Genomic DNA, 25,706 nt, shown 5'->3' with positions numbered 1-25,706 from the left:
GCCTATAACCCCAGTGCTGTGCAGAACAGAGACAGGACAATCACCAGGCTTTCTGGCCAGCAGCCTAGCTCCAGGTTCAATGACAAATTCTGCCTAAAAGGAACAGGATGGAGAGGAAGAGAAGAAACTTAATGTCTTCCCCTGGCCTCTGTATGCACATACACAGGCATGTGCACCCCAACCCCAAGATACACACACACACACACACACACACACACACACGTATAGCATGTTCACACATGCAAGGGGGGACGTACCCCCTCAAATGGAGGAGAACATACACAGAACACACACAGTCAGAAAAAAATAGTGTGAGCTCTTATCAGTTGCAGGATAGCAAGGCTCTGGGTTTGCTGAGTATTCTGGAGAGTTGGAAAGCTTCAAAATAAAAATGCATGGTTTATAGCATTTGAAAAAAAATGCAGAGAGCTGCAAGGAGGGAAAAAAAAGAGCGACTTGAGGTCTCTCCAGTGAGAAATCTTACCTGGTGACACAGGACACTTTCAACACATTAAGGGACAGCCACACTTGTACACACACACACACACACACACACACACACACACACACACACACACACGCTGAAAACATCTCTTGTTTCTTCTGTTGCTGAAAATGCAACTTTTAATGATCTCATATATTCCATTATAAATTATTTAACTATTCTGTTTTTTGATAGTAAAAAACTTCGTTTCTGGAGTTTATTACAATATTGCTTGCTATATACTATCTATAACCCATTTTAATAACAAACAGGTGATCTATTACCCAATATATAATCCCAGGTAAATCCAGCATATGCCACGGTAAAATAATGCTGCAATGAACGGCTTTATTTTATTAAATTTATTGAGTGTGTACATGTGAATGTATGGTTGTGTGCGCCCACATGAGTGCATGCAGAGTCCAGAGGAAGACATGGGCATCTTCCTTTAGTATTGTTCTTTGCTACTGCCTTGAGACAAGGTCTCTGCTGAACCAGAAGCTTCATATTTGAACTAGTTTGGCCAGCCAGCATGTTTCTGAGATCCACCTGTCACTGTACCCTCTGCTGGTGTTACAGGCATGCAAAACTTTGTATGTGGGTCTTGAGGGTTCAAACTTAGGTCTTTATGCTTAAAGAAGACTTGTTTATACCTGCTGTCTTAGTCAGGGTTTCTATTCCTGCACAAAACATCATGACCAAGAAGCAAGTTGGGGAGGAAAGGATTTATTCAGCTTACACTTCCACATTGCTGTTCATCACCAAAGGAAGTCAGGACTGGAACCTAAGCAGGTCAGGAAGCAGGAGCTGATGCAGAGGCCATGAAGGGATGTTAACTACTTACGGGCTTGCTTCCCCTGGCTTGCTCAACTTGCTTTCTTATAGAACCCAAGAGTACCAGCCCAGGGATGGCACCACCCACAATGGGTCCTCCCACCTTTGATCACTTATTGAGAAAATGCCTTACAGCTGGATCTCATGGAGGCATTTCCTCAAGGGAGGCTCCTTTCTCTATGATAACTCCAGCTTGTGTCAAGTTGACACATAAAACCAGCCAATACACCTGCCAACCCATGTTCCCTACAATAGCATATCTTTAAACATCTGTCTTTGCTGAGAATAGATCTCTTGTAAGAGGTTGTGAGGGTCAAGTGTTTAAACCTTTCCTGAGGATCTAGAATCATTTAGCCAATGGCTTTGCAGAAGGCATGCTGTTCTCAGCTCACCCAACAGCAGTTAGGAAAGTCCTCCTGCAAGATATTGTGATTTCTGAGTATTGTCCTTAGAGAAGGAGTTGGCTCCTGGCACTATCTCACTCTTCCTGTCCCCACCATTGACTCTCAAATCTCTGACCCTGAGCTCTTCTTTGTGACTCACTGGAACAGTCCACGAAACACACAACTTTTCACGAGGCTTTGGACCTCTGTCCCCAGCACAGACTGGTTTTTAATTCTAGTGATGTGACCCAATGGTGCTTATGTGGACTTTCTAGCTACCATCAGCAGTACCACCCCATGTTGGATGCTGAAAGGACAACAGGGACTCTTCTCTCTGTCCCCACCCCCAACTTTCATCTTTACTGGTCTATCTGGTGCCTTGTACTCCCTCTAGTGACTGTTTCTACCTTCGTCCTTCCTGCCACCAGTCTAGTCTAGGCCTCCTTCATTACTCTTCTCTGTTCTCCATTCACAACCTTTATCATTCCTGCTCCCCACCATGCCCACTGCCAAAGCAACCACATTCCATGCTGCTGAGATGATGCATCCAGCTTTCAGCCTTGGCGTGGCACCTAGTTCTGCAGTCTTGCCTAAGTTTATACTTGTCCCCATCCTAGACATTGTTCTAGTGTTTGCCACCCTCCAGGTCCAGCAATTCCATGGTTCTGTGCACATGACTTCTGAAACCACCCTCTTACTTCCTCACTGTAGCTCCAACTATTCAGGCCCCAACCAACCTTGGGGCTTTGTCTGTGGTGGCAATCCCTTCTGAGTACTTCCTGAGAAAGTCGAGTTCTCTCTCTTTGGAGGCTCTGTGGATGTTTGCAGTCCTTATTGGAACGCTCTGACCCTTTCACTTTCTCCTTTATTTATGTATATGTTTCTCCTGAAGGCAGAGCCCCCTGTTTCTGCACTCAGCAAGGCACTAGACACAGGACTGGAGTCTGAGGAAGCAGTGGCAGAATAAATGAATGATCGAAGAGCCAGGAAGTTCTTAACTATGTAGAAGATAATGGGCGTTCCTGAGAGTCAAGGGCACTCACTGTCAAGGCAGGCCAGGGGCTAGGGATGTGGCATGGCTCGTAGAGTGCTTGCCTAGCATACACAGAGTTCTGAGTTTGAACCTCAGCACCACATAAATCAAATTGTCTTAGTTAGTGTTCTCCTGCTGTGACATCATGGCAGCTTCAGAGATTTGGTCCATTGTCATCATGGGAGGGAGGATGAAGGGGAACATGGTAGCATGCAGGCAGACATGGTGCTGGAGAAGTAGCTGAGAGTTCTACATCTAGATCCACAGACAGCAGGAAGAGAGAGATTGGGCCTGGCTTCTGCTTTTGAAACTTCAAAGGCCACCATCAATGGCACACTTCCTCCAACAAGGCCACACCTCCTAATCCTTTTCAAGTAGTGTCATTCCCTGATGACTAAGAATTCAAACATATGAACCTATGGGGACCATTCTTATGCAAATCACCACAGAGGTGTAGTGGCTCTCCATTTGTAAATTCAGGTTTTGGATGTAGAGGCAGGAAGATCAGAAGTTCAAGGCCACTCCTGGCTACATAGAAAGTTTGAGGGCAATCTGGGCTACTTAAGACCCTTGTCACAAACAAACAAATAAGCAAGCAGAAAAGTGGCCTTTATAGGGTCTTGTCTTTTGATGATTCTCTACTTAAATGCCCTGTGTTCCATCTCTCCTTAAATACCTTCCATAGTTCCCCAGTGCTTTCATGAGAGGACCAAGCTTTGTCCTGCATTCTAGAACCATGTATGGCTCTGGAGTCTACCCTGACTGACTGCCTCACGCTGTGGCTGTAAATCAGTCCCTGGCCCTTCTAAGCTCCTGACTTAAAGGGCTCATTTGTTTTCTCTTTTCTGGTTAGAAAGAGCAAATCAGGTTTCTCACCCAAATGACTTAGGCCTGGGTTTGTATTACTATTCTCTTTCAAATTACCTTCATGTCTGGAGCCAAGTACCTTTCTTATCTACAGGTGGAGAGTTCACTGCCCACAAGCCAGTAATGAGAAACAAATGGGAGATGTAACCTGGGAAGTACTTAACACAGCCTCTGGCATATTGAAAGGTTTCAACAAACAACAACCAGGATGACTCAACCAGGGTGGGAGAGGTTTGTAAGTCCTCTCACACTAGGGAAGTGGGGGCTGTGCTGATAATTTCATTGTGGCTTGCAAGGGCTGGACTAGAAGCAGGAAAGGAATCTCTCTGTTTCCACTCACCATCAGCCAGGGTTGGCAAACACAGGGCCCACCTAAACCAGCCTGTGCTTATGTGCCTATAGTTCTGTGGGTCTCAGGTGGAGGGAATTTACACTTGGAGGCATTGTCATGTGTTTGACTGCACCCCTCCCACTGGGGAGCTGGGCTTCTGTGGGCCATACAGGGCGGCTTGGCACCTGGGTGCTGGGCCAAGGGCCCTGGAGCCTGGAGCAGCTGCGCTAATTCATGCAAAGGAAGGCACACAGGTTACCCTGTCTATTTATAGCTTATTTATGAAGGAGGAAAAACAAGGGCCCAGTTGCCATGGTAACCAGGAGCATCATGGCCTGCTCTCCTTGCAATGGGAAGAGGGCCAAGTCAGCTCTTGTGGGGAGCCCTCTACTGTGTATATCCTGATGGAGGATGGGGTGGGCCTTCTCCACCTGTCCCGCACTGGGTTCCCAGGCAATCTGTAGACTTGGTAGGGTGGGAGCTGCTGCTCTGTTGGTGCTTGGGAAATTCAGGGGCATGCTGGGGCTGTGTGCCTCTGAGCTTTCTTCATGGAAAGTGCTGTATGCTCTCTACGTCTTCTTGTTAACTGCTGTCATCTGAGTGCCTATCTGCTGCCTTAGGTGGATGTGGAAGCCTTCTAGCTATGCTCCCAACGTGCCCCTTAGTCTACTTAGCACTGAGAACTGGACATACAGTTCTTAGAATATGTCCTCAAGGTTATGATCTTGCACAACGTTTGTCACTAAGGAGGGTCTTAATAAAATCTGAATGAATGAATGAGTGAATGAGTGAAGGGTTAACAGGTGTTCACTTCACACTTAAGCACTGAGGGAGACTGCAATGTTTTCTCATTTTATAGATGAAAAAATGGAACTACAAAGAGATTAAAAAGATCAGCCTGACACCACATGGCTGGTAAGGAGCTGGGGAGGAGAAAGCCTTACTTTTGCTTTGTCAGAGCCCAACACATTCGGGAGCCAGCGTTCCAGATGAACTGTAGTTGGCAGGGCTGCCAGGAAAGGTGTTGTGAGGGTGAATCACGACTCTGCCATTTATCAACAGTATGGTCTTGAGCTAGGACTTTGCCCTTCCATGCCTCATTTGCATAGTTGGACAAAATTGATAGTGGGATCTTAGAGTGTGTCAGTTTCCCTCAGGCAGGCATTGTGACTTTCTCCATGTGCTTTCCCAGTGTCTGTCTCATGCTGGGACAATCCTGAGATCCTGTCTATAGGACAGAGATCAGGACGTTGAGTCTGCTCACAATTGTTGGCTGTTACTGTGCCATTTGGGAACTGAGATACTACGAGTCTGGTGAATCTCCTGAGGTCACACAGTCACATGGGGCAGAAGTGGTGGCTTCACTGATCAGTGCCTTGGTAGCCAAGGAGTAAGTTAGGCAGTGCTCAGGACAAAGGATGAGCATTCTGGATTGGGCTGCAGTTCCAGGGAACAGCATTGAAGCTAAACAAGAAAGCTGAGTGGGGTTCTTACTGATGGGCTTTACTGATTACACTAGAAATGCAGCTGTCTGCCTGGAGCTGCCACTCATTGGCAGGCCTCTGGCTCAGCACTTACTGTCTACTCCCAGGACTCCTCGAGGCTTCCAGTCGCCCTCTGCTGGGCTCTGCCGACCATCTCCAGAGGCAAGGGCTTCCTCAGATCAGTCTGGCAGGAAAATAGTCAGCGTCTCTATAGCTTTCATCAGACCCCTCAGTAGGACAGTCAATGCAGTGCTTCCCTCTGCTGCAGGCTCAGAACTCCACCCTCCATCCCGACCCCCCACAGCAACGTCTAAAAGTTGATTTTGTCTTTTCCCATCTGTTCCTCTTGTTTATCTCATAAGTTTACACTGTCAGGCTTCTAGACCAGCCCACTCCTCCTTACCCTCCCCCACCAGAGAGACTTGTTTTGGGTTTTTCTCTTCTGTGGCTTGTAAACTTGTGATGTGTCTGTCTGACTTTGTTATGCAGTCATAACAAATTACTGTAAACTGGATAGCATAGAGAACAGAAATATATTGCCTTACAGTTCAGGAGTTTGGAACTACAAGGACTGTGACTTCCTTTTGAGATCATGTGTGAGAGTCTGGTCCAGCCCATTTCCTATTTTCTGGGGCTTTGAAAGGTGGTCTTTATTTTTCCTAGGGGCAGAAACACTACACAGAGTTGTTATCTTTACCTGTGACTGTCAACAAGCAAGGATTCAAGCTAAGCTGGATTAGGACTCACTCTCTTAGCATAGTCTCAACTGAAGGGGGATAGGGCTTCACAATTAGAATTTACTTTCTTTATTTCAAAAGACCCAGAGATGCAATCAGATAGAACTTAATTTTTAGTGAACATTTACTAAAAACATAGTTGAGACACTTGTTCTAGACCCTTGGGATGCCATGCATTCTTTTGTTCATCTATCTTCAGCTAAAACCATGCTAGGCACATATTAGGTGCTTAATAACTACTTGTAAATGAATTCATTTCACAGTCACGGAGGGTGTCACTTATTGTCTAAGTAAGTTTAAAAATTTTTCCTGACTTCTGTAGCAAGCCTTACATTTCCATCAGTAGGAGATGTTGTTAAAATTCACACAACACTGCATTCATTATGCTGAGTAACATTATGAACTCCAAGCCCATTGAACAATCCAGTGCTTCTTCTTCAGCCCTAACAACTACCAATTCACTTTATGATTCTACAGATTTGCCTGTTTTGATATACGTCATCCAAATGGAACCATATAGGACTGGGAGATGGAGAGAGGTTGAAGAGCTATGCAAGCATGAGGACTGGAGTTCGAATCCCCAGGATCCATGTAAATGCAGGCAGCCGTATAAGTTGGCTCAGCAAGATGGCTAACCATCTGGTATTGGTGAGTTCTGGGTTCAGTTGAGAGACTATGCCTCAAAGAGGAAGGTGGAGAGTGATGGAAGACTCCAAACATTAATCCATATACATGCACTCACAGGCATGTGAACATGATAACCACATGAATGTGCATGCATATCACATGTGAATGTGATTACACAATGTGTCCCCCCCATGCCTACCCTCTTTATATTTAGCAAATTGTTTTAAAGGTTCACCCTGTTTTAATAGATATTGAATTTCCTTCCCTTTTATGGCTTAATGTGTGTTTATTCCACTGTGGTGATAGAGCACATTCAGTTTATTCATTCATCCGTCAATGGGTATTCGTGATGTTTCCAGATTTGCCTGTTATGAACCTTGTTGCTGTGCACATTTGTGTAAAAGCATTTATGAACTTAGCTTTCCAGTTCTTCTGGGTACATATGACAGTGATGATTTTTGGTTTAAGATCCAATTCATTTTCCGGAGCAGATGACCATTTTACATTCCCACCTGTCACACACGAGAGGTAACTTTATACATTCTCTCCAACACTGGTAATTGTCTATGTCCGACTCCATCATTGTAGTGGGTCCAAAGTAGTATCTCATTGGGGTTTCGGGGTTGCATTTTTCTCATAACTCATAGCATGAAACACCGTTTCATGTGTCTGTCTGACTTTCTGAGGAAGGTGAAAGCTCTGCTACACAGGAGGAAATAAGGGAGTTGAAGGAACTAACTCAGAGACTTTGCCTGGGACCTGGGGCATGTGGATGTCCCTGAAACACTCCGGATTTTAATTTCACGGTAGAAACAGATCTGGTCCGAGCGTCAGGAGTTTTGGTAATTGGGACAATTCTATTTATCACTTAACAAATATCCATCCCTTCGACTGGTCGTCAGTTTCCCTTCCCCAGGATTTGAGGCAAAATACTTCAAAGATCCGAGCCTCTCTAGGAAGTGAGAACTCGGGAACTCTATGTCCAGATTGAGCCCGTTCGAAATTTGCCCCGCCCTTTCATCCGGTTCTTTCGCAGCGCCGGAAGTGTTCTTCTTGGTCGCTCCGCCCTCGGCCCGGAAACACTTCGTTGGAACGATGGCGGCGGTGTCGGTGTTTCAGGCACCGGTCGGAGGCTTTTCTTTTGATAACTGCCGCAGGTATGTTCATGCCCGAGGGCGCGATCGGAACCGGAATAGGAGCTCTGTATCCCGGGTCGGAGCTGGGCTGCGGCCTGAGTCGGGGGCGTGAGGCGAGCGTGAGGATGGTACCCGCGGCCGTGTGACTCAGGGATTCGGGCCCCAGCGTGGGCTGCTTCTGAGGCCGGTGCGGCCCTCTCCCCTTGTCTGTGGTGTGTAAGGATTTGGTCCTTTCTTTGTCTTCAGTGGACGGGGGTCATAGCCCCGATCTGAAATTCTTCGAGGATGGTGCTGATGTTAGGAGAATCCAGTGAACAGACTAGGGTGGAGCAAACTGATTTCCCTCTTAAGCACCCACTCTTCGCAGTCTTGTGCTCTTAACGCTTGATTTCTGTACCTTCCCTTAGGAATGCCATCTTGGAAGCTGATTTTGCAAAAAAAGGGTTCAAGCTTCCGAAAGCTCGGAAAACTGGCACTACCATCGCGGGGGTGGTTTATAAGGTAAGCTGACGTAGGCCGACTGACCTATTAACAGCAGTTGGACCACTTGGACTCAAGATTCCAGCGAGATCTGCCAGTGCAAATGTCAGGATGCATCATGAAAAACGATTTTATTAAGAAATGCTTTAATCAGGAGGGTTTACAGGTTAAACAGTTTGTATTTACTAATTTTGAAGTTTTAGACATTCGGGCAATTTGGCTTTTCCTAAGGTACTTTAGAAAGTAGGATGATATAATGGGAAAGCACAGAATTTGGGATTAATTGATTTGTCTAGATGTTTAATGCTTTGATACTGCTGTTGAACAGCTTGGGCAGTTCAGTCTTCTCGCCCCCTTCCCTCTCCTATTTTGAGACGGTGTCTCATTATATGGCCCTCACTGCGCCCTGGAACATACCGTGTAGATCGGGCTGCTAATCGGGCAGAGATTCACCTGCTTCTACTTCCGGAATGTTGGGATTAAGTGATTATAGACAGGCCCCTCTGCCCTCAGCTTTCTTCACAGGGTTAAATCTCCATCCATCAAATGGAGATAAATCCTGAAATAAACTGTAAAGATCATAAAGGCTTGTGATTAATGTTTTCAAAACTAATTTCAAAACTAACAGGTGGCTGTTTCCGTAATTTTTCCTGCGTATGTATGTGTACATATGCTATGGGAAAAGAGTAGAGGTCAGAGAACAGCTTGGTGGAATCCATTCTAAGCTTCATGTGGGTTTTTTCGATAGAAGTCAGTTTTCCAGGCTTGCAGGTCTAGTGTTTTTTACTTGCCAAACAACCTTACTGACCTAGAAGTAGCTATTTTGTTGGAAAGATTGTGGGTCTTCATTCTACATTTTTTTATTTTCAGTTTAGCTCCCGTGATTTGTAAGCAATTGACTGAATCTGAGCCTTGGTTTGAGATGAAAATAGGTCTTAATCACCTCAGGATTTAGCCATTAACATTTATTAAGGATGTGCTGAAAATGTAGGACAATAGTTTTGGTAGGAATTTTGACTGGGGATATGGAATTATGGGAGTAGAGAATGGCCGACATTGTTTTTCTTATATAATACCTTATGTGTGTAAATTGTTGAAAACTTTTTCTCTCTAAAAATAGGATGGCATAGTTCTTGGAGCAGACACAAGAGCAACTGAAGGGATGGTTGTTGCTGACAAAAACTGTTCAAAAATTCACTTCATATCTCCTAATATTTAGTAAGTTTTGATGTATTTGAACTAATCTAAAATCTTTTGGCATGTTGAGACTAAAAATGGACCATTACAAGCATCCTCTCTGCAACCTGTGTGTTGTTGAGACTGTGTTTTCTAACTCTCTTAGATGTGTTTCTGGGCTGGGGTGTATGTCAGCTGGTAGTGTGTAGTATGTAGTGTGCACAGAGTCCTGAGCTCTATCATCAGTACTGCAGAAAATGGGAAATGGTGGTGAAGATCAGGAGTTCAAGGTCATCCTTGGCTTCATAGTGAATTTGAGGCTAATCTAGGGTAAATGAGACTTTGTCAAAGAAATTGCTCAAAACATAACTTGTCACCTGTACTCATGGCCAAGTTGTACTATTGCTTTAGTCTTTGGGTTGGTCGAAAGTTCTGCTTCCCATGTGCCTCTTGAATCTATTCTCTCCTGTTTTCCTCTCTGCTGTGACCTTTGTTTATCTGTTAGTTTGTTTTTTCTCAGCTGGATGGTTTTAGCTGGACAGTCTTGATTTTTTTTTTTTCCCAGAACCGAGTAAAGAAAAAATGGAAGAGAAAATTATAATAGACCATAAAATAGCAGAGGTACAACAGGAAGATGGAGAACAAAGCAATTAGTTCCTTTTTGTTTGTTTTTACAGTGGTGTGTGTGTATGTATGTGTGTCTGTCACGCACTTGTGTCATGAAAGCAAGAGACTATCTTTCAGGATCTACTTCTGGTTTCTTTACTAATGTTCATTCTTCTGCCATACATCTGTAAAGTGCAAAGCTGATCATGCCATCTTCCTCTTTAAAAGCTTTTTGAGAGACATTGTGCTTCTTCATTATTTTCTAGGTAAACTTGAAATTCTCATGTGATATTTGAGAATTGTACTACCCGTCAGGCAGCTTATGTTCCAGTGTCTTTCTCTTATGTTCTTATTCTTATTCCTCTTACATATAAGCTGTTTCTTCTTTGCTTATGTCAGTGGCTCTGGTTAAAAACATCCTTCCCAGGGTAAGAGCAGTTAAGAGCCCTCATTGCTCAAGCATAAGGACCAGCGTTTGGATTCCGGCACTTACTTCAGGCTGCTCAGAAACACCTGTAATTCTAGTTCCAGAGGATCCAATGCCCTTTTGGTGGGGGTTTCTGAGAGTACCTCCACACAGATGTATGCAGACTTTCACACATACATTCAGATACATGCACATACAGAAATAAATAAGATTTAAAAAACAGAGTAAAAACACTTTTCTCCTTTCTCCTTTTAGTCTAATTTCTGTTCTTCCAAAGCCAGCTTCAAACAAACAAAACCCCTTGCATTAACACTCAGAATTCATTCTTTTCAGGGCTAGTGAGGTGGTTCATTAGGTGAGGCTGGTTGCCACCAATCCTGATTTGAGTTGGATCCTTTTATCTACATAGTGGAAGGACAGAACCAAATTCTGAAAGATATTTTCTCTCTGCCACATGCTTATATGGTACAAGTGTGTGTTACACACACAGTAAACACAAACAGGAACTAATTGCTTTATTCTCTATCTTCTCATACCCGACTGTACCTGTGTTATTTTATAGTATATTATAATTTCTCTTCTATTTTTGTTTTTACTCAGTTCTGAAATAATAAATCAAGACTGTCTAGTGTTAATATTGAATGTAAGACTTTAACACACTGCCTTCTTTTTTTGTACAACTTGGTTGCACTTGTAATAGCACTAAAACATACAGTCTGGGGTAGAGAAATGGATTATTTGAAATGTCCCATTGCACCATAGATAATATATTTTTACATAATTAGTTTTGTGTCCTCAATTTTAAGTTTAAGGTTGTTTAGACAGAAACTGCATCGCAGACTACTCAGAACACCTCTCATGTACTTGAACTTTGTGGCGTTAACCTAGAGACTCTACTTCTAATTGAACTCTGGTAATTGAATGCCAATGATGTGTTTGTGGTATTTTTCAGTTGCTGTGGGGCTGGGACAGCTGCAGACACCGACATGACGACCCAGCTTATTTCTTCCAATTTGGAGCTCCACTCTCTCACCACTGGCCGCCTTCCGAGAGTTGTTACAGCTAATCGGATGTTGAAGCAGATGCTTTTCAGGTAAGGTTCCAGGGTGTAGACTTCTGTAGAATCTATTTTCTTCTTTCTTTCTTTCTTTCTTTCTTTCTTTCTTTCTTTCTTTCTTTCTTTCTTTCTTTCTTTCTTTCTTCCCTTTTTTCCTTCCTTCCTTCCTTCCTTCCTTCCTTCCTTTTTTCCTTCCTTCCTTTCTTCCTTCCTTTTTTCCAAAGGTTTATTTATTTTATGCATGTGAGTACATCATCACTGTCTTCAGACACACCAGAAGAGGGCATTGGATCCCATTACAGATGGTTGTGAGCCACCATGTGGTTGCTGGGAATTGAACTCAGGACCTCTGGAAGAACAGTCAGTATTCTTAACCACTGAGCCATCTCTTCAGTCCCTTCTTTCTTATTTTTAAACCTTAGATTTTTTAGCACATAGATGCCTGGAAACTAGGGAAAGAACATACTTTGTTCCAGAAATCAATTAGAAAGCTATTTTTAATTTTTAAAGCATTTGATAATGAAATGGATTATGTGGTCTGATGTATCATGTGGGGATGATTTGCCCTGAATTGTGGACAGTGTAGTACTTTCTTGAAGCATTGAGATACTACTGGATAAGGCCACTTTTGCTTACAGTAAAACTATACTTTGAGTTGTCTTGTACATTCTATTCTTTTCCCACCATTTAAACACAACTTTTTGTTTCTTTGTTTATTCATTCTTGTTTTCCGAGACAGGGTTTCTCTGTGTAGCTTGTTGGTGTGAACTCTCTGTAGACCAAGCTGGCCTCAAACTTTCAGAGATCCACCTGCCTCTGCCTCCTCCTGAGTGCTGGGATTAAAAGCTAACACAACTGTTTCTTTTTTGTTTCCCTTTTTAGCAGCAAAGTAACAATACAGTAAGAAGTGACTTGTCATGTATTAGTGGGTAAAATAATACTGATTTTTTTACCCAGCCTGTCTCTCTCACTTGGCCCTGCAGACCCTTGTTAAAATGAAGTATTTTAGGCACTTTTTTTATGTTTTTCCTTTAACTTTGAGTTAATATTACTGTCCCCTGTTTCAAATAAATACGTGTAAGCCAGGCAGTTTACATAATATGTAATAAGCACAAATATATGCATATATACATTTGCAAATATATTACATATGTATGCATACGGATTTCTAAACTTCATTCTGTGCTAACTCCCACACACAGTTCATACAAGTTTTGTTTTCTCCCCATTAATAGTCATGTTATTACTTTATGTTTGTAGAGGTTTTGATGTTTTAAAATGTAAGTTGGTTTTCTCATGTGTGCTACATAAGTGGGAAGCAATATTTTTCTAGTTGCTTTTCAGTTGCTGTGATAAATATCCTTACTGAAGACAACTTGGGAAGGAAAGGGTTTCCTTCATTTTACAGGTTACAGCCAGTGTTCCAGGGGAACCAAGACAGGAACTCAGGTCAGAAGGTCAGAGCCTGAAACAGAAACCACAGAGGAACACTGCTTACTTACTGGCTTGCTCCCACTGACTTTCTTAGCTTGATTTTCCTCCCCTATACAGGGTTTCTCTATGCAGCTCTGGCTGTCCTGGAACTTTCTCTGTAGACCACGGTGGCCTCAAATTCAGAGATCCACCTGCCTCTGTCTCCTAGATGCTGGGATTAAAGGTATGTACCACCACTGCCCAGCTAGATAGATTTTTTTTATAGTTCAGAACCACATACCTAGGAATAGTACTGCCAGTAGAGGGCTGGGCCCTCCTACATATTAGTAATAAAAAAAGTGTCAGTCTAGTAGAGGTAGTTCTTCAAATGAGGTTTCCTCTTCCCAGGTGTGCTGACCACCAAGAAAAGCCCTCACAAGTCTATTACAGTGAAAATAGTGCCGATTTTCATTCTGAGACCTGCTTTACCCTTAGTATATTCCTTCCTTTCCTTATGTGAGAAGTGAGCATCAGACACCTTTTCCCATGAATGTTATGAGGCCATTGACCTAAAGAGGTTTATATAGGTCACATGGCATTTAAAGCAAAATAGTAGCCAATAATTATAAATTGGGAGATTTTAAAATAAAAATACAAATTTCTGTTCTTTTTTAAAAAATTAGAATGATGTGACAATAACTTTTAGGGATTTTTGTGGTCAGTGTCACCTTCGGCATTGGAATGTATTTGTCATAGCCCTACGGTGTGTTGCTCTGTCCTCTGGCTTTCCTGAGAGTTTAAGGTCCTTGTAGGATAGCTCTGCATTCTCTGTGGTGTCTGTGCAGGGAGGTTAGTGATTTAGTTCCCACTTTACAGATGAGAGATCCTGAGCTAGAGCCTTAACTCTCCTCTGCCGCTCTCCTCCTCATATGAGGCCATCGTGCTAATGCAGGGGAATTATTACTATCAACTAACCCTTCAGTTACAGCATGAGACCAGCTGATCATTTATGACGGATTTAAAAAAATTATAGATACTAATTTTAAACATAAAGCTCCCCCTGGTGGATCATATGGCCTATTACATACAGTTTTTACATTTGTTTTTAAGAAATTTCTCCAAACTATTTAGCAAACTATTAATCTCTAATATGACTTAAGAATTCTGTAGTTGCACTTTTTTTTCTTTCCATTGCTTCATTTTTATTTAGTACAGTTTATAAAGGTTATTTATTTACTTAATTTTGTGAGACAGGGTCCTAATGTATCTCTGGTTGACCTGGCACCTGCTGTGTAGATCAGGCTGGCCTCGAACTTAAAGATCTGCTGCCTCCTCTCAAGAGCTGGCATTAAAGGTTTTGCATTACCAGGCTTGACCAGAGTTCAATTTTATCTAATGTTTTGAGAAATTTTTAAATAAATTTAAACCAAGATATTATGTCCTTTATATCTGGTGATATTTTGGGTGAATTACATGAAGTGAGAGTGGTGGTGGTGGGGGAAGGCTTTGTATTTGACGTAAGTGCTTTGGGTCAAGATTTGCCAGCTGTAACTTTGTTGGGTCATGTTACTTTTTTTTGTTTTGTTTTTATTTGTGTTTGCAAATACACACGTACACACATACATACACACACACACACACACACACACAGAGTCCTGCACAGAGGCCAAAGGAGAGCACTTGATTCCTAGAACTGGAGTTACAGGCAGTTGTAAGTCACCTGCTGTGGATACTGAGAACTTAGCTCACGTGCTCTGTAAGCATCAAGCACTCCTAACTTAAGACATTTCTTCAGCCTTGTCTTATTTTTACCCTTGGAAAATGCCAGTGATAGTTTTTGTCTCATTGACTTATGATGGAGAAAAGGATAAAGAAAGAAGGGCTGACTAGCTTAGCAGGTCCTGCTGCCAAGTTTGAAAGTCTGAGTTTAACAGTCCCAGACTCCACATGCTGGAGGAGAGAACAAATTTCTGTTGTCTACTGACCTCCATATGTACAATATGGTACTTATGCATCTACATAGACACTCACAACACAGTAAGTATGTGAGTGTAATAATCTGAAAAGTAAAAAGCAAGGCTGGTGATGGAATTGATAATGGGGCTTTTTGTTTGTTTTTTCAGCTACAGCTTCATGTGTATGCATTAACAGGAATGGCATGCTAGGACATTCACTGTGCTTTGTAGCTTACCCAGCATACAGTGCTGCATTGATTAGTAGAGAGCCCAGACTCAGTTCTCTCCAGCCCAGAGAAGAGTTCTAGAGATCCAGCACCACACGAAATCAGAAAATACTTAAGTGAATGAATACCTGTTAGAGTCGAAGGCTGATTTTTAGTAAATTCTCAAAGAGATCTGACCCACAAATTTTTAAGTACCACCTATCAGTAATATTATGCTAATTATATTAATATATAATTATATTAATTATATAGTAATAGAAGTATATATATTAGTGTTGTCAGTCTCATGTTATATTAATCAGCTTTTGAATGTTAATGATATGGTCAATTTGAAGATATTTTCACAAATATTTGGGTGGTTGCATAATTTCTCAGGCTGTATTTTAGAATAAATTCCTTGGTTCCAAAAAATTCCATGATTCATAAGGGCAGATTTAGCCTTTGATACACATTATCAAAACTGAAAGATCATGGTATTATTAATAGTGTATAAGAAAAGGTATGGTTTTTAGTGTTCATATTATATTCTGTGTGTATAATACTTCATTCAGCCATTTCTTCGTCTTTTTTTTACATCACTAACAGTGCTGTGATTAAACACATTTCTGAATATTTATTTCTCTGACTGTATTCTTTGGCTGGAGTTCTGTAAGTAGGCTTTTTGGATCAGGGCATTTGTGTTGTTTTAGTGTTGGAGTTCCAGCCTAGACCTTGTATGTGCTGGGCAAATGCTCTACCATTGAAATTTACCCCTAGCCCTTTGATTCAGATTTTAAGGATGCCAGTCATTTGTCTAAATACTTTAGATTTTTTTTAAAGGTATGCAGCAGTATTTTAGTCTGGAAGGCAATGGGCTTTATTCAGATAACGTCCTCAGCAGGCAGTAGACCAGACGGCTCAGCATCGGTGGGCATGTGTCAAACTTTCTGTGCAGTGTCTCAGGCTCCGGTCTTGACCCTGCTGCCAACAAGCCTCGGGCCAGATGTTTTCATAGTTAGGGCCTCTGAGCCCTCTTTTGGCTGTGACTTGTAAAATAAATAAATACTCTTTTAAATTTGTTCTTAATATTTTGTGTCGGTGGGGGGGGTGTAGGTTCTGGTACAAACACCCTTGGAGGCCTGTATCTGCTGAGCCATTTCTGGCTTCTCATCATTGCTGCTCCTAGAATTCTTTCCTATCCTTGAATTTTCCCTTTAAAATGGAATATTATCATCAGTTTGGTACCCGGACTTCACAGTTGTGCTTCTGGGTGTCATGTAGCTCTTCCCGATGGAAATGATGGCTTTGCTCCTATTTGTGTTTTAGTGTATGGCAAGTTTTAAGATGTGTTGATTGAAAGGTTTAGAGTGGAAAACTTTAAATTCAACATGTTCATCAGGTACAGCAGTCGTCTTGGTAAAAAACTGAGCCAGTCCAGGGAAAGGGATCTGTAGACATGAGCACTGAGGTAAAGTGTCGAGCAAATGTCCAAGACCTGAGTGCGTAGTTACGGAGGGAAGGTGGGTGGGACATTCTTTTGTTTGTGTTCCTGAACAACTATAGCCTTATTCTGTGGGTCACCAGCAGCTTCATAGACCATGATGGAGTTCTGTGTGTCCCCAAAGGACATACCAGTTTCCTGTTTTACTTGTTAGCCTCTGCGATTATTATGTGGTGGGTTTATTCAGAGGGAAAAGGTGTTGTGACATGAACCATTGTGTGTTGAGACTGCTTGTTAGAAGAAGTGGATGGCTTGAATTTAGCAGCTCCTCTCTGCTAACTAACTTGGTAGCTTATTCAGTGCTGATAGTCTATGGAATAACAAGTTCTCTATGTCTCTTAAGAGAACTTAAGAGATTTTTGTTTTTGTGTTTTTTTGTTTTGTGTTTCTTCTGTTTGTTTTATTTTTCCTTTTTTTATTAAAATGGGAATGATAGTGCTTTTAAAAAGGTGGCTGTGTGTCAGATCTGAAATGAGTCATGTGTAGTATATTGCACACAATTTACAGTAGCTAATTGTAGATGTTCAACTGATTTTAGTTCCCTGCCTGGTTCCTATGCAGGCAACAACTCCTTAGTGAAACATGTAAGGAAGACTCTTGTCTGATTTGTGCAGCATTTTTGCAAAAGCTAAGTGACTCAGGACTCAATTCTTCCCTTGTGTCTCTTCTGATCACCAGGTATCAAGGTTACATTGGTGCAGCCCTAGTTTTGGGGGGAGTAGATGTTACTGGACCTCATCTCTACAGCATCTATCCTCATGGATCAACTGATAAATTGCCGTATGTCACCATGGGTGAGTGTTACGTTTTTCTTGCTTCAGACTCATAAACAGATTGGTCTTTTGGAGAGCTATTTCTATTATTCTTAAGGGAGGCAGCAGTGCATTTCAGTGATGTTACTTAGCTACTATTTATCTAGTGCCTACCATGGGTTGTTAACTTGGGAGGTGATGTAAAAAAGAATTGGGGGGGGGGGCATGTTTTGAGACAGGGTTTCTCTTGTGTAGCCCTGGCTGACCTGGAACTCATTTTGTAGATCAGGCTGCCCTTGAACTCACAGAGATCCACTTGTCTATGCTTCTTGAATGCTGAGATTAAAGCACTTTGCCATCATGCCCACCTTTAGAAAAAGATTCTTTATATAATTGGATAAAGAATTTAGTGAACAAATTTAGATAAAGACTCTTGGTCATAAGGATTTATTTATTAGATACCCACAGATAATAAGCAACTATAAAACTGTATTAAGGAAGCAATGTAAGGAAGTGAAAAATACTCAGATAAAAGCTACTAGTGTAGGTAATACTGAACTGTGGTCATATCAGGTGTTACTTTGGAGAAACCAGGTCAAGGATATGTGGGAACTCTTTGTTACTTCTTCAACCTATTTGACAATTTGCAGTGATTTAAAACCAAAAGGTAATGAGTGTCCTGAGAGGATCTAGGAGTTGTGGGCAGGTCCTGGAAGGTGATATTGAAGTATACAGAGCCCTAGGCAGGTAGAGAAGGTGATATTGGAGTATACAGAGCCCTAGGCAGGTGGAGAAGGTAATACTGGAGTATACAGAGCCCTAGGCAGGTAGAGAAGGTGATACTGGAGTATACAGAGCCCTAGGCAGGTAGAGAAGGTGATACTGGAGTATACAGAGCCCTAGGCAGGTGGAGAAGGTGATACTGGAGTATACAGAGCCCTAGACAGGTGGAGAAGGTGATACTGGAGTATACAGAGCCCTAGGCAGGTGGAGAAGGTGATACTGGAGTATACAGAGCCCTAGGCAGGTAGAAAGACTGAGGCGAAGTCATACCTTTCAACATGCTGGAACTGATAGAAAGTCTCTAAATCATTCTAATTTCTTACATTTATATATTGTGGGCAGGCACACATGTGCCACACGTGGTTAGAGAACAACTTATGGGGTCAGTACTCTCTTTATGTGGGTTCTGGGGGTTATATTCAGGTCATCTAACCTTGTGGTAAGGGCTTTTTACCTGCTGAATCCTCTCACCAGCCCAAGAGGCTCTTCGCTGAAGCTAGAGTCACAGGGTCCCTTTCACGTGACTGTGGAGAGCCTTAGTTTCCTACCTGTAAAGTGTCAAGTGATACCAGCCTGTTGTGAGTGACATAGTACATAGGAAATCTAAAACAGTGCCTGGCTTAACAACAGTTGCAATGTTTATGGGTCAGGCTTTTGTGTTTGTGGTTTAGCTCCAACTGCTAGATAAGAAAGGGGGAATTAGGGGAGGGTTCTATCTAGGGGGCCCAGCAGAGGGCCAGAGGTTAGGAAAAATAGGGTCTAGAAGCTGCAGGCCATGATGTTTTAGTTTTGGGGGTTTCTAGCCCTAGGCAGTCTTAATCTTAATAGGGTTAGATTTGCTGTGTGCCATCAGTCTGACATCCATAAGGAGAACTGGCAGGAAAGGGGCTTAGAAAGGTAGGTGGTGTTCTGACCAGGCATGTGGAAGCCATAGACTGGTCTGGTATCAAGAGGGATGACCCTGACATTTGTGGAGCGCACTTGGTAGTTTGCCAAACCACAGGCTGATCCTACATTCCTGGTGTTGGTTCTTTACTGTCTTCTGTGCCTGCCTGCTGTTGGCTGCCATGTAGCAATAACTCTTTCTCTTGGGCAGCTCCTTCTTTAGTTTCATTTCCAGCTCTTTTTCTGTGTATATTCTGGACCTCTGTGGTAGCAACCTCTTGTTCTCGCTTGAACAGATTCTCACTGCCACTCCCTGAAGTTGTCTCTTTTGTCTCTGCAAAAAATCTGTGACATGTAAGTGGAATCTTGTCTTAAGAACCTGCCAGAATCTTGTTGCTGTAATTTGTTGGTACCAATGAATGTATGGAACTTGGTAACTTCAGCTGCTGCCCACTGTGGACTAGAGTTTTGCAGTTTTAGAGTAGAGTTAGCGTTGATCCTGTTCTGTGTAGATGGCTCCAGTTTAGCTTTAAGAAAACAACACAAAGCAGTGTTCATGTGACTGGTCCTTTTTGGTTATCATTGAATCTAGTATTGTTTAAATTTATTAAAAGTAAAGCATATTTATGTAGTGTCTCTGAGTCGCAGTCTGCTGAGTGCTGCCCCATATCTTCTGTTAAAGTCTGTGCAGATGATGCTGTTGCTGCTATTTTATTGATGAGAAACCTGAAGCTTAGAGGGATGTAGCAATTTAGTTATCGCTCAGCTGGCAAGTGGCAAAGCTGGGATTTGAACCTTTGATGTCCCTCTCCAGCAAGTCCGAGTACAACACTGTTGCTGTGATAGCACCATCTCCATGGATGTCTCACTAAGCTATTAAGCCTTGCTTCTGAGTAGTAAAAGTAGTTGTCCAAATTCCCAAAAGATATTTATTTGCTCTTTTTGTTTTTGATTTTTCCTTTTGTAGATTTGCTACCTTCCATGTCAACAATAACCAAATATTTATTGAAACAGTTTAATAGAGTCAAAAACAGTTTTGAATTTTTCATAATTCTATGACCTTTAGACAACATGGTTTTATTTTTGTTTCTTTCCAATCCATGTCCATTGTGAAAAGGGGAGCTTTGTAAAAACATAAATTCAGTCCCATAGTGCCCTGGGCTTTGCCTCTGTGCTCTCCTAACCTTGTTCTGTGATGGGTGCTGGGTGGGTGTCTCCTCCCTAGCCTGGCTTCCATTTCTAGGATGGTTTGTTTTTGTGTCTTCATTCTGCTGGTTTTCCTTTCTCCCTTTTCTAGCTGTTAAGGGAGAGCTCTAAAATTGCCAGGATTTGATGAAATTTGTTTTAGTTCATGCTTCTTATTTTGGATGAGCTTAAACCTCAAATAATGACACAAGCGAGGGCCATCCTCAGTGTAATGTTCTCCTGGGTTGTGAGCATCCAGGGCGGTGTGTGTGTGTGTGTGTGTGTGTGTGTGTGTATTCTGCCTTCTGCTAGTATAGTTTGAGAAAACAAATGCTTCAACTATATTTTATTTTACTTAAACTGACTTTATTACGAGGAGTAGAAGCCAAACTTTGTAATAAGTTGTTTTTTTTTGTTTTTCTTTTTGTTCATTTGTTGATTTGACAGTAAGCACTGATAAAAAGGGGTTTCAAAAGTTTGCCTGCCCACAGGATAGTGTGGGCAGCCGGCCAGGTGCACAAAGCCTACTTTTCTACATTAAGTATATGTCACCTGTCCTGTCTTTCTCATTGACCAGCTGGCACAGATGATCCCGGCACTGGTCTGGATGTCTCACTAAAGCCTGGTCTTTAGAGGATTTACTGGAAGAAGGGTACGGTGACCACCCTGTGGTCTGGCCCTGTCTCAGTCACATTGACCACGGTGACAATAATACTCAGGCCCCCTGCAGCAGCACAGCTGTGGCAAGATACTTCCCTACTGTTGTGTTTGACCTTCAGATGTAGGGAGAGGCTCCCAAAGGTTTCTCTACCCATCGAGGAAGTGCATAAGCTAGAAAAGGAAATGTTAAAGTTTTAGTTTAAGGACATCCCTTTTAGAAAATTAATTTGGAAGAGACTGCTAATGTGATTTGTGAAAGCCGGACAAGAGTCTCTGACAGTTTTTTTTTTTTTTTTAAATTAAGAAATAGATAAGGTTTTAGTCATTTCTTTTTAGATAGACAAAATGCAGGCATTTAATTCTCAGATTAATTAGCTTATTCTGTGAACTTGCCAGCTTCCCTTTATTAGGCAGACTGAAGTCATGTCAGGAGAAGCTTGGGGACTGTCTTTTCGTTGGGTTGGCAGTGTTCCTTGTGGCAGCATTGGCATGGTATATAAAATTTTTATTTTGCCTGCTTATCCACATAGAGAATTAACGTGAATACATTTCAAGCATGACATTCCTGGAAATGAGGCCCTTGGACAATTTAGGAATACTAACTTAAGGAATAAACATTGGTATGCATCATTAGGGAAGATGTGGGGTCACTCTGAGGGCCACTGAGGTACAGTCTATCCAGATAAACTGAGTGCACAGTTTCCTAATTACTGGAATGTACCTACCAAGTCCCAGTTACAGGGGCCCTGAGCAGTTTGGAAGATGGAGACTGAGAGGCAGAAACAATGCAGTGTCTTGTCTTACAGACAGATTAATCCTAAGAGTAAACTGGAACATGGATGATGTCTTGGTCACTGTTCTATTGCTGTGAGGAGATTTCATGACCAAGACAACTTTTATAAAAGAAAGCATTTAACTGGGAGCTTGGTTGCAGTTTCAGAACTTTAGACCATTCTCATTCTGTTGGGGAGATGGTGGCATGAAGACATGGTGACGGAGCAGTATCTGAGAGTTACGTCCTGATCTGAAAGCAGAGAGGAGAAAGAAAAGTTGTGCTTGGTGTGGACTTTTGAAACTTCCTGCAACAAGGCCACACCTATTAATCCTGCTCAAATAATGTACCTGATGACTAAGCATTCAGGAACATGAGAGGCCATTCTTATTCAAACCACCACATATGGAGAAGTTAAGGATCACCTTTTCTGTATGTTACACACCCTTTGGGTAGCTATGTCTCCCACTTTTCTTTCTCTCTCTTTCTCTTTTCCCACTTTCCTTTTCTTCTTTCTTTTTCTCCCTTTTCCTTCCTTCCTTCCTTCCTTCCTTCCTTCCTTCCTTTCATTTTTTTTTTGTAAAGTTATTTTGAAGTTTTCCATTACTTCTGCCTCCCCAGTGCTGGAAGGACAGGTGAGTGCTACTCTGCCTGCTGTGCAGACATGGTGTCTCTGAAGGACTAGAATTGTGAAAGTTATCCTGTATCAGACCAAATTATCATGGTTCAGGATGGTAAAATGTCTCTTCCATATTCATTTTCAGTTCCTGAGTCAGGAATGGATTTAGCTGCAGCTGTATTGAGTTCTTTAGCTTTCTTGGATACCTTCTCAGAAGACTGGTCTACGGACCTCATTACTGAAGCACTGCTGGAAGCTCTTTTTAAAATATTGAGAGTTGATTCCCATAGAATCATGCATTGCTATGATTTTGTCTATGTCCTGAATCCGGTGAGTCAGAGACAGCCAGGAAGGATCTGTGCCAGTACAGGAAACTTCATTCTTGGAAGCTTTGTGCAGACAGCCACTGACCCTGAGGGTCTCTTTTGGGAAGTACTAAAATGTAACTTAGAACCCTGGAAGAAGCTATGAAAATCCTGAGTTTAGGCCTAGTTCTGCTTGTACCTAGTTTCTGGAACCTGAGATCTGTTATTTTAAAAATGAAGCTTATGTCTTCAACCAGATAGCACCTCCAAACAATCGAGTTAAAAGGGTGGCCATTTCTGCTGTTACTAGGTTCTTTCCTTGACATAAGTCTGCCTAGAGCTGCTAGTGTAGTGACCTCAGGAACATCTCAAGGATTGGAGATGACCCATTACTGAAATGGGAGAATAAGAAGACTAGGCTGATTTCATGACAGACTTCAAATTGGCAGTTCAGGAGACTAGGCCTAAAATCTCAGGCTTCAGGCAGGTAATCGTAAACTACCCCATCACCTGACCTGAAGGAAGGACAGTGAGTCAGCAGTTTTCAGCAAGCCCCCATGCCCCAGTAATGGAATGTCCTTAGAGACAGAGTAAGACAAAGCCCTCCTATGTCAGAATTTCCCTAATGAGTATAAATTGGGCCCGCAAGCTCACTTCAGGTTCTCTCTCTCGGTAATGGGAGACCGCAGCATGGTAGACTTCTGCACTTCTGCAGAATGAAATCCCCTTTGTGGGTTTGCTTGTTTGTTTTAAATGAAGCTGCTATGGTTTTGGAGGTTGTGCTATAGTATATTTTTTGGCAGGTCTGTGAATGAACTTGCCTTTTAATCTTGAGAATGTTAGGGCCACACCTACTAATATTTTGGATACTTCTAGGGTGCTGAGATGTTATGTCTATGTGAACGCACTGTGGGCACTGTACACTTCTACCTGCGTGTGTTGTTCTCTGTGCCTTTTTTGAGGTTCTGTGAAACAAGCTCATTTCTAGAGTCAATGTATGCTTGGATCTTAAGTCTATAATTCCCTGGCTGTGAAACTTGACTTCTGCTGTAAAACGGTAGCTAGAAGCTAAAAGTGGAGAGGTATGCTTTTAATCCTAGCACTATGAAAGCTAAAGTGAGCGGGTTCTAGTAGGGCTGTATTTTGAGTTCTAGGCCATATTGAACTATATGAGACCTGTCACCAAAGAAAAATAGGAGTGACTAAAAGTCTTGTCCCCTTGAACGGGGCTTGAAGATGCAGTGGGTGCCCTGAGTGTCGACCCTTGCTGGGAAGCACATAGTGGATGTGTGTGGAATGTTGCAGCCATCTTAGTGCCAACACATTTTCTATGCAGTTCTGTGTGCTGAGATTTCTCTGGCACCTTTCCAAGCTTTGATTAGTACAAGCAAGGTCCATTTTAGAAGATTTAAAATGTGTGACACATGGGTTTTGAATCTTAAGATTTCTATAGTTATGAAATGCCAAAGAGGAAACAGCTGGGAGTTGAGAGTCCTTTCGAGTTGAATCCTCTATCTCGCTTCCTGGTGTTTGCAAAGGTGGTACTAAGCCAATAGATGGTGCCCTTAGGTTAGAGATGAGAAAACTTTTCCTTGTAAAATTCATGACGATACCTGGAATGGGATAAAATCCTGCTAGCCTTTGAGAGTTCTTAACCTATTCTGACCAGAGTGGACTTTGTTCTTGGTTCTGTGGGGTAGATAAAGGTGTCAGTAAAATACTGAAAGTATTGAATTAATGTTATCTTCATTTTTTTTTTCTTTTAAGCTTTGACATTTTTCTGTGAAATCTTTTCGAGTTTGAGTTCAGTACTCAGTCTATCCACAACCAAATAAAAGCCCTTGCCAGGAGTACTTTCAGATCGGTTAAACAAAGTGTTCAGTTTTACGTTCTTTGCTTTAAATCCCACTTCAGAGAGACTGGGGTTAACTAATTCCTTTTTCCCTGCTCTTGTCTCAAAATTGGACCAACTAAAAGCAAAGTGTCTTTGTACTTACAGCCTAGCACTTGCTGCTCTCTTACTCTCTGATTTTAGGTCAGATTAAGTGGAAAGTTACTTTCTGTGTTTCTAGGTAGTTCATAGGATGAAGATGATGCTACCTCCAGAAATAGGGTCAGTGTCCCAATCTCCTGTCACTAGCTGTGCAGCTTTGAGTAGGTTCCTTCACCTCTCTGAATGGACATTGTTTCCACGTCTGAAAAGAAGCTACAGATGAGTTAAATGAAAGATTTGCAATTGATCTTTTTTTTCCGGTTAGTAGGATTTCTGTTTTGCACAATACTTTATTATTAAAATCAGGTATGCTTACAATTTGCTAAACCCTTTGCCCTCTTTGTTCTTGAGAGTTCTGTGGGGCATGGCAGCCTGGGAAAGACTTGAAAAGCAGACTGACCTGCAGTACAGGAAGTAGTTCTGAAATGGGGCCCAGAGTAAAGGGTACCAGTCCCTAAATGCTCCACCTTCCCTCTCTGATGCAGGCAAGTTGTGGTGTTCCTAGCTTGAGACCTGTGATCTCCTACTCTGGTCCCTGCTTGTGGGTGACCAAGAGGACAGGCACATCTATGGCAATTCTCACTCTCTATGTTAGCCCATAAGCGTGGGGTTAGGTCGCCCTCTGTTTTAAGAGAACGCTTCTCGACATAGCTAGTGACATGTCACCACACAATACATTAGTAAGAAAACCTTTCACATTTTAAGCCTAGATGCTCCCAAATTTTAAGCTTTTCCTAGGAGTATTTATAAAGTGTTAGGTCTATGAGACCTTACAGTTACAATTATGAGGAAAATCCGGCTCCCTTCAAATGATGTTTTGAGTATTTATTTACAATTATGTGTAGAGAAGGGTTGCATTGCTTGAGATACTAGTTTTTAGTGAAACATGTTGGATGATTGAGAATATATATATTCCAGCATATTAACTGGGAATATATTTCCAATAATTTATTGGGAATTAAAAGTAGACCCTGACATTGAAGTACATTTGTTGATGAAAAAGAAGCGTTCTTCC

The 25,706-nt window shown here is 42.1% G+C and overlaps 1 protein-coding gene across 1 annotated transcript in view; it reads left to right on the top strand.

Moving 5' to 3' along the window:
• Nucleotides 1-7,853: 7,853 nt before the first annotated feature.
• Nucleotides 7,854-25,706, top strand: part of PSMB7 (proteasome 20S subunit beta 7) — a 53,272-nt gene continuing 35,419 nt past the window's right edge. The window contains exons 1-5 of the mRNA XM_080927235.1: nucleotides 7,854-7,937; nucleotides 8,324-8,417; nucleotides 9,517-9,614; nucleotides 11,558-11,698; nucleotides 17,416-17,531. Coding sequence (XP_080783361.1) covers nucleotides 7,876-7,937; nucleotides 8,324-8,417; nucleotides 9,517-9,614; nucleotides 11,558-11,698; nucleotides 17,416-17,531 — 511 coding nt within the window. The 5' untranslated portion in view covers nucleotides 7,854-7,875. The remainder of the gene's footprint in view (nucleotides 7,938-8,323; nucleotides 8,418-9,516; nucleotides 9,615-11,557; nucleotides 11,699-17,415; nucleotides 17,532-25,706) is intronic.

The sequence above is a fragment of the Micromys minutus genome (genome assembly GCF_963924665.1).
Source record: "Micromys minutus genome assembly, chromosome: 13".
In the NCBI taxonomy this organism is placed as follows: domain Eukaryota; kingdom Metazoa; phylum Chordata; class Mammalia; order Rodentia; family Muridae; genus Micromys; species Micromys minutus.
The sequence above is the reverse complement of the archived record's forward strand: the minus strand, read 5'-3'. Positions and strand labels throughout refer to the sequence as shown.